General features: G+C 38.3%; 1 protein-coding gene across 1 annotated transcript; it reads right to left on the reverse strand.

Moving 5' to 3' along the window:
• Positions 1 to 875: 875 nt before the first annotated feature.
• LOC107789711 (mitogen-activated protein kinase kinase kinase 20-like) lies at positions 876 to 2,025 on the reverse strand. The gene has a single exon (XM_016611566.2). The coding sequence runs from the start codon at positions 1,950 to 1,952 to the stop codon at positions 957 to 959; it is 996 nt and encodes a 331-aa protein (XP_016467052.1). The 5' UTR covers positions 1,953 to 2,025; the 3' UTR covers positions 876 to 956.
• Positions 2,026 to 9,591: the final 7,566 nt, after the last annotated feature.

A 9,591-nucleotide genomic window follows, 5' to 3' on the forward strand; every position in this document is an offset into this window, starting at 1 on the left:
AAATTATTAAGAACAAAAATAGCAAAATTTTCAAGAAGGGAGATAACCAGAAGCAGTAAATGCTGACGGTAAGTCGATAACAATCTGGTCAATTCACAAGAGGGACAACTGTAGCTTTTCTTAAACTACTAATTACCAGTTATCACTGTTTCAAGTCATCACTCAATACAATTCTGTGTTACCAAAATATCAAATAGATGCAACAATGACAACAACTGCTGATACACAATAGCTGACATAAAAGTAACAACAGATACAACTCTATCAATTCATAATAGCTGCACAAGTCAACAATTTATAATGCCAAATAAAAAAAAACACATAGACAGTAAATCTTTTAAGGAAATGACTCAATTAAAGAGGGTAGGGGTATAATTAAACCCAAAGCAATGAGACAACAAGATCATGACTTCAGAAAGGAATTAACCATTTTTGGCTTCAAAAACAATCAGCAAACAAACACCAATATACTGAGGCATGTACTACAAAACTGGTGCCACTAAGCCATGGCCAAAAATCACTTACAAAGAAACCTTTACTTTGTATGGAATATTGTTGATCAACTATAAGCATAGATACTGTTTGTTTTCTGAGACTAAAAAGGGGCTGCACGTGAGATCATCTTGATCACAAGCTGCCTACGTACCCCCAAACAAATCCTAAAGAGGGATCAAGCCCACACGTAGTTCTTTACATATACAGTATTCATACTTTAATTGTATTGTTTTTTAACTAAAAAGGGGCTGCACCTGATCATCTTGGTCGCAGGCTGCCTACGTACCCCAAATTAACAAATCCTAAAGGGGGATCAAGCCCACACGTAGTTCTGTTACATATACAATAAATCAATTTTCTATTATGAATCATCTATCTATTGTCAGCAGCTAGCTAGCACCCTTTCACGAGTTTCCTTCTCTACTTTCTTCAGATTCAGCAGGTGCATTCTGATTATTTCATCAATGTTCTATAATCAAATCGCGAATGTGTGGCTGTGTCTTGAATGCTGTCTTTCGATGGGGTCTGCGCAAAAAGGACATGTAACCACTTTGCTTCTTCCTCGTCTTTGTTGCAGGCTGGACATTGTTGACTGATTTCAGAAAAGAATGATTCAACAGCATGTCCGCCGTCCAACGCGAGCTTGGATTCTTGACCAGACAACTTCTCACAAAATCTTTTGCCTCTGCTGACAGTTTCCCATTCTCAAAATTTGGTTCCTCAGACCTGATTCGGCGTAACACATCATCAACCTTTGCATCAGAATTGGATGAATCCCAGAGGGGTTTCCCAGTGATCAACTCGTAGACAATGCAGCCAAGAGCCCAGATATCCGCCTCTGGACCGTACTCCTGCTTAAGCACGGATTCAGGTGCCATGTACCTTTTAGTTCCTCTCAAACCCTGCTTTTGTGTCCAACTCTGTTCCAAAGTCATAGCAAGCCCGAAATCAGCAATCTTGGCAATCTCTGTTGTATCATCATCAGTAGGAGTAACAAGTAGAATGTTGTGAGGCTTTAAGTCGCAGTGAATAATTCCCGCACCGTGAATGCGACTAAGCCCTAAAACGACGTTTTTGGTGTGTTGTTTAACTTCAACCTCTGGCATTCCTTTACCGGAACAATTCAAACGATCAGCCAAGCTTCCACCGGAAGCATATTCTAACAATAAGTTGTAGAGGAGTACACCGTCTTCTAGCGTAACTTTAACACCGAAAGAGCGAATAATGTGAGGAGAGTCTTCAAACATGCGGAGAAATTCTCTCTCTAATTGAAGCGATTCAGAACGGCTGAACATACAAGATTTTACCGCAATCAGTGGTGGAATTAGACAATGATCAACAGTACCAGCGTTATCAGTATTATCAGTGGAAGCTAAGGAGACAAAGCCAAACCCTCCTTTCCCCAATGTTCTCCCTCTCTTCCACATAACTTCTACTTCTTCTTCTACTTCCGCCATTAGAACTAACTAGGTTACTACCAAGAATGTTATGTGAATATCCTCTGTCTCTCGCCTCTGCTGCGCAGTGTAGTTTTTGTAGTAGTAAGTATTTTGGTTGCCTAAAAGTTTTGTTTCCTATTTGGCTATTTAGTCTGCGTTTGCCCTATTATATTCATTCCCAATTTCACGTATTCCGTCACTCCGAATCCTATTCCTAAATGGAGTAGTACAAAATATTAATATATTACTTCAATTTTATATTATTGTTGCATAAATTATTCTAGAAAATAATGTTTAAATTAATAAATTATTTTAAAGTTGAAAATCTTGAAGAAAATTTATAAGAAAATAGAATTTATCCTCTATTATAACTCGTAAACATTTTTCTTTGTAAGATTATCCATCTACATAAATTAATTAAGTTCTCCTTTTACCACTAGATACACAAATAAAAATGCAGATATTTTGTTTCAAATGAGACTAATTAGTAATCAAGGTCATTTAACGAAATTTGTTATTTCTATTTTAAGGAAGACTTAAGAGCAACAATTAAAGGAAATAAAGCAACTCTCTTTCATTAATAGGACTATTCTGAATATTTTTTCAGTTCCTATTTTTATACCTTACGAGAAGTAAAATATTCTTAATTCAGAATTCAACGATTATTCTTGAGATAATTACCTAATTTTTCCATCAGAAATTGCTAACTAACGTACACTTGTTTAATATTGTAAATACTTTGTTTTTACTCATCATTTGTGATGTATAAATAAGAATAAGTTTTTTGTTTTTGTTTTTATATCCAAAAGCTCATTAACTATCCTCTTGACTTTTACTTAAAATATATAGAATAGTAATGCATAAATCATCAATAACAACAATTTGTTTTAAAGCACAAGTATGAATCATACTTTAGGAGATTTGAAAATTTTATTTAGTAATTGCTAATAAATCTTTATTTTTAATTTTAGATATTTCTTTCAAATAACGAATTTTTAGTAATCTACCAAAAATAAAAAAACAACATTGCAATATTTAATTATCGAGTCTTCGAATGCAAGTTATGCTACCAAAAATTATTAGACATACAATACCTCTGCCTAGGCGTTACGCATCGCCTCGTCCAAAAAAACTGTTACCAAGCACAACAGTCACAGCTTCAGTTGGATGCAAGCCATCAAAATAGATATGGGCATTTCCTCTTTGAACAAACATTTCCTCCCATTTTGCATAATCTTCCGGTTCCACCTTCTTCTATTAATGCCACTTCACAACAAGGGTTCTAGGCAGAAGCGGAGTCAGAATTTGAAGCTTGTGGATTCGATATTGTAACCATTTTAAGTTATTAGGTTCTAAATTAATAATTTGTATATTGATGATAGGCTATAATTACGTATTTTAGTCGCTTATTACACTCTAATTTACTGTATTTTAATTGAGTTTGAGCTTTAGTCGCTAGTGTTTTTGCACTAATTGTGTGTTTTATGCCTTGTAGGAGTGATTCCGAGCTATGTAGATATTGCCACACCCCTTTTCTACCCCCAAAAGAGATATGAGGTGGATTAAAGGGTTTTTCCAATTAAAGTGACAAAATTGAGTATAGATTATTTTATTTACAGAGTCGCCACTTGGAATTGATTTGTAGGTGTTCCAAGTCACCTTTTATTTGAATCCCTAATCAAAGGAAGATTTAACTCTTTTATTATTGGTCTGTGAAAATAAAGTCCGGATAAGGAATTCTGTTGACCGAGGAGAAGGTGTAAGGCATTCCCCGAGTCCCATGGTTCTAGCACGGTCGTTTTATTGACTACATTTGACTTATATTATTTTTTGGATAAACTGTGATTTATTGGTTTCTATGTTTTATCTATCCGCTTTTAAAATATGAAATTTTTTTGAAGCAAATCACGTGTGTGAATTCGTTTTGTTTATTGTGCCAAAATCATGTCACGCGTACGTGTATACAATTAATATCATTTTTATTATATTAAGATTATTTTGGTCAAAGTTGCGCGAACACATACTTCGATTTTAATTTTGAAAATCACAATTATGTCGCGCGAACGTATACATAATCGCGATAAACTAAATTAAAAGCGCGCCTAAAGCAACTATAACGATGTTCATTATTCTTCCTAAACTTTGAGATTATTATGAGGCCATGACTTATGAATCAAATACTATTGTGAGAGAGATGGTATGTGATTGTGATATTATTGGGTTGGACAAAGTCTATTTTGGACCATACTACTTTAAATCATAACTTAAGTGTAAAGTCCAACAATTCCCAATTTTAGAATCACTTCTCCATGGCCTACAAATCTTTATCTATGGCCCAATTCTAGTTTCAATCCATTTAGAAACTGAATCATGCTAAATTTCATACTCACAATCATAACTTACTCATACTAGGAGACAAAATTAAAGCAACCAACTTCTCATACTAAACTCAAGCAAGAAACGAGAATATGATGTTTACTAACACAAAAATATTTACTGTATTACAACAAATTAGCTAGATTCAAAATGCTACAAAACTCATGTCGCGCAAACAACAACCTTCCAACGCATTAGGCAGCCAAACGACACAGATAAAATAAAATAAGTGAGCAATTCAAGATCAGTGTGCCCAAGCAGAAATCAGTAACTTGCAATTAAAGCAAGTATTATAAACATTTGAAATCATTAAAAAGAGACTAGATAAGGCTAAAAATGAACCTCAAAGCCTTCCAATATATTGATAAGGGAACTTGTGTAGCAAATCGCTTATTAAGTGAATGGAATGTGAAACCAACACCGTCGACCTCGAACGGAACCTCACCGGCAACCTCAAAGCTCGGCCGAAACTTTTTAGAGAAGTGGCTGATTTTGAGCTAGAGTTTGGTGTATTTTTACTGGTTTTTGGGCCTGCTTTGAGACTATTTCAAGATGGTTTTAAGAGCTGGTGTATGGAGGGGTTTAGAGGGTGTTAAGCTGCTGCGTTTTGGAAGTTTCATGTGGCTTTTTGGACTGGTTCGGGGTCAGTTTTCAGCTCATTTTTGGAGCGTGTTTTAAGGTCGTTTTGGGGTGAATTTTGAGCTCCGATTTAGATAATCCTTGCTGAGTTTTGGGGTGTTTTAATGGCTAAAGTTTCAGCTGGTTTTTATGGTTATTGAGTGAGGAAGATGAAGTTGTTTTGAGGTTGTTTTTGAGCAAGAAGATGGACAGCAGCTGCTGCGTTTTCTCTTTCTTTTTTCAGATCTCCTCCTTTTTTTGGTGTATGTTATGTGTGTCTTTTAATATCTGAAAATGGGTATGGGGTTTATGATAGGGGACAAGCATGGGGGACAAGGAGTGGGGAACAATGGAGAGTGGAATGGAGAGCAAAGTGTGGGGAGACAAGCATGGGGGACAAGAGAAAGTGGAGTGGGGACAAAGTGTGGGGGACAAAGAGTGGGGACACGCGTGGGAAGATGGGAGCGGGAAATATTCAAGCACGGTAAAAAATTAGGTGCTCACAGCATGCCCCTCTTTGCTTGGAAACATTAAAAGTTTTCAGGCAAAGATAAAGTGAGCCGCGTGACTAAGTTTTGACCATATCGTTATTCAAAAGAGGAAGAAAATTAAAGAAAAATGGGCAACCGAGTCCTGGTTTTGGACAGCCTACATATCCCCGGGTTATAAGAGAATCCGGACACGTGTAGTTCCAGGAAAGTGATGGAATGATGAGTTGGAGAGTCGAGTGAAGTTCCGTCGAGGCTCCGGTCTGTGGTCTTGCTATTACATCAAAATTGAAAGAAACTAAATAAGCCTATCAACTATGAGTTACAAGATTCCTATCTATAAGCCTTTTGAAGCTTGATTTTGAATCTTGACTGGTTGTTCATGCAAACTCTGATCTGAACCTTGATGCTTGCTAGCTATAAGTGCTAGTTCATTCTTCTACGGCTTCTTCTGAGCAAAACGGAAAAATATGAAGCTCGTAACTTCAGTCATGTCTTGAATAGTCTGTATCCTTTCCATCTGCTTCTGCATGTGGATTCCCTTTCTTTTCCTTTTCTTTTCTTTATTTTGGATTGAGACTTTTTCTTTTGTTCATCTCGAACCTTGTGCCTCGAGGTAAAACCTGCTCAGACATCACAACAAACAAACGAACGAAATTTTTCTGCCCCAGTTTTCACTAGGAAAATTTCGTGAGTTATTGTAACAAAATTCTAAACTACTTCTTTATTTAAAGTAAATAAATAAATAAAAACGGGAATGGTGTATCCTGAAAAGGTCATGATCCCAAAAGAATGTCTCAACTAAGTATTGGTGTATCTTATGTTGGGAAAATGCGGCAAGGTAATGGGATACCCTATATTGGCAATGATATTAGGGAGTGGTGTACCATGCATTTAAGCTCAAATAAACTAGGGAATGAAGTATCCTATGTTGGATAACACAGCTAGGGATTGGTGTAGCCTATACTAGTAAGGATATCGGGGAATGGTGTACCCTATACTGAAAAAGAAATGTAACCAGGGGTTGGTGCCCTGTATTACTGAAAAGGAAATATAACCAGGGATTGGTGCCCTGTAGAACTGAGAAGGAAATGTAACCAGGGGTTGGCGCCCTGTATTACTGAAAAGCAAATGTAACCAGGGGTTGGTGCCCTGTATTACTAAAAAGAAAAATATAACCAGGGGTTGGCGCCCTGTATTACTGAAAAGGAAATGTAACCAAGGGTTGACGCCCTATATTACTGAAAAGGAAATGTAACCAAGAAGAGTTGATGCCCCATATTACTGAGAAAAAGAATGTTGAATCCCCTTGGCGAAAAAGTTCTACCTGGATTAAACTATGAAAAACAAGACTGGACAAAGAGTACTTCTACCCGGATTAAACCAAATTATGCAAACATGGGCGAAGAGTACTTCTACCCGGAACTATGAACTGGATCCCCCTAGGCGAAAAGGTTCTACCTGAGTTAAGCTACGAAAAACAACCTGGGCGAAGAGTACTTTTACCCGGAACTATGAACTGGATCCCCCTAGGCGAAAAGGTTCTACCTGGGTTAAACTACGAAAAGCAACCTGAGCGAAGAGTACTTCTACCCGGAACTATGAACTGGATCCCCCTAGGCGAAAAAGGTTCTACCTAGGTTAAACTACGTAAAACATCCTGAGCGAAGAGTACTTCTACCCGGAACTATGAACTGGATCCCCCTAAGTGAAAAGGTTCTACCTGGGTTAAGCTACGAAAAGTAACCTGAGCGAAGAGTACTTCTACCCAGAACTATGAGCTGGATTCCCCTAGGCGAAATGGTTCTACCTGAGTTAAGCTACGTAAAACATCCTGAGCGAAGAGTACTTCTACCCGGAACTATGAGCTAGATCCCCCTAGGCGAAAAAGGTTCTACCTGGGTTAAACTACGTAAAACATCCTGAGCGAAGAGTACTTCTACCCGAAACTATGAACTGGATCCCCCTAAGTGAAAATGGTTCTACCTGGGTTAAGCTACAAAAATTGGAGGTATGAACAGTAGTGATGCATGCTGCAAATAAAGGAAAGTGGAGATCTTGACGAAACCTACCTTTGGTGACATTCGTCCTTTAAGAATCGCCATTCTGCACTGCTTTGATCCTGCTTCAAACAAAAAAAAGATTCGTGAGTTTTTAAAGTGGTGGTCGGTTTGTGGCCTTAATGCCCTTAGTAGTTTGAATTCACCCCTCCGCTGTCGAAGAACTGATTTTGTCAGTGTGATACCGAGGTTCCCGAATACTCTGTATCACTTTCTAGAGACATTGTCTTTCTGACGTTGCCCCTGGCTGTTTCATAACCGGATGTCCATGGTACCGCTAATCCTTGTCCCTAAGGCAATTTTCCTTTAAAATCAAACTTAGTTGTTTTTCACCTAGAACCAATTTCTGTCTGTAGTGCTTATCAACTTTTCCCATGAAGCGAGTCTTGCTTAGGCGGCCTTTTCAGTTTCTTTGAGACACTTTGTCTGCCTTATCTAAAGAGATCACATATGGACTCCTGCCTTCGTCAATGCCGTATATGCTCCAAATTATGCTCGGTATTACGGGGAAATTGTAGCCAGTTTTGCAGCCATTTTTGCTTTGCTTTTGATGCAAGATTAGACCGGAAGGGAATCTAGGAAAAATTATGGAAAAGAACAGAAGAGCAATTGGAAATGAAAAAGGAATTGTGTCTAAATAAAAGGTGTCCCTTTCAGGGAGAGAAATAAGGAGACTTATCTGGAGATATGTGCCGACTTCAATGAATCATGACATGCATTTTTGACTGGACGCCTGATCTGTCTAAGCTGTCTAATTCTCAAAATACGTCACAAATGTTCATCTTGAAACTGTCTTAGTTGTGCTCATGTCGGAGCGTGGAAGACCCTCATTCGGCTAGTAGCGCCCTTTGCGGGTTTTCACTAACTGACCTCTCTCATGTCTCTAATCACTGGCGCCTTACAGTGCCCATACGGGTTTTTACCGATAAGACTCTCTCATTTCTTCTTTTTTTTTTTTTTTAAACTAAGATACGACACGCGGGAAGGTTGGCTGATGCCCCTGGCATGGGGATTTTAAGTATTCTCAAAGATCGATCAGAAGTTCTTAACATGAAAAGGTGAAAGGAACCTTGAACTGAATTACAACCTTTGGAACTGTTTTTACAGGAAAAAACTGTAAGATAAAAACAAACTTCTGCCCCAGTTTTGGAATATTGGGAATATGGATTTTTGTTGCAATGGGACCGAGCCCAGGGTAAGGCTGCCTACGTATCCTTTCGAAATCAGGTCGGACGTAGTTCAATGACTCAGAAAATTTGCTCTTTTTTTTTTAAGTACACATGTTCCAAAAAGTGGAAAATAAAGGAAGAAGAAAAATACAACTTAAAAGGGGTAACAAAAGGGTGACACTTTCTTGGAATAGCGAGCAATGGTAGCCTTCGTCATCTCGATCTAAGAAAATCATGCGCGAAAGTTCCACAGTGGGTATATATCATACATAATATATTTTGACTGCATCTGCATTAATAGTCATATCTGGTACCCGTCCTTCTTCATCTAACAAGTGCAAGGCCCCTTTTGGTAACACTTTCTTGATGATGTAGGGTCCTTTCCGGTTTGGGGAGAACTTTCCTTTAGCTTCTACTTGGTGTGGAAGAACGCATTTCAGGACGAGTTGGCCTACCTCGAAGTACCTTGGACGCACTTTCTTGTTGTAAGCGCATGCCATTCTTTGCTGGTATAACTGGCCAAATCACACTGCTGCTAGCCGTTTCTCATCAATCAACATTAGTTGTTCTAATCGGGTCTTTACCCATTCTGCATCTTCAATCTCCGACTCCACAATGATCCGAAGAGAGGGAATTTTGACTTCAGCCGGTATTACAGCTTCTGTCCCATATACCAACAGATAAGGAGTTGCACCAACCGATGTGCGAGCAGTCATGCGGTATCCCAGAAGAGCAAAAGTCAACTTTTCATGCCATTGTCTCGAGCCTTGGATCATTTTCCTAAGAATCTTCTTGATATTCTTGTTCGCCGCTTCGACGGCTCCATTGGCTTTTGGCCGGTAAGGGGTAGAATGGCGATGCATAATTTTAAATTGCTCGCATACCTCCTTCATCAAATGACTATTGAGATTGGCTGCATTGTCAGTGATAATGGTATTTGGGATAC

The sequence above is a fragment of the Nicotiana tabacum genome, chromosome 22, assembly GCF_000715075.1.
Source record: "Nicotiana tabacum cultivar K326 chromosome 22, ASM71507v2, whole genome shotgun sequence".
In the NCBI taxonomy this organism is placed as follows: domain Eukaryota; kingdom Viridiplantae; phylum Streptophyta; class Magnoliopsida; order Solanales; family Solanaceae; genus Nicotiana; species Nicotiana tabacum.

Bases quoted from the DNA above. Each gene is read 5' to 3' on its own strand.
- LOC107789711 (XM_016611566.2), bottom strand. From the start codon at position 1,952: ATGGCGGAAGTAGAAGAAGAAGTAGAAGTTATGTGGAAGAGAGGGAGA.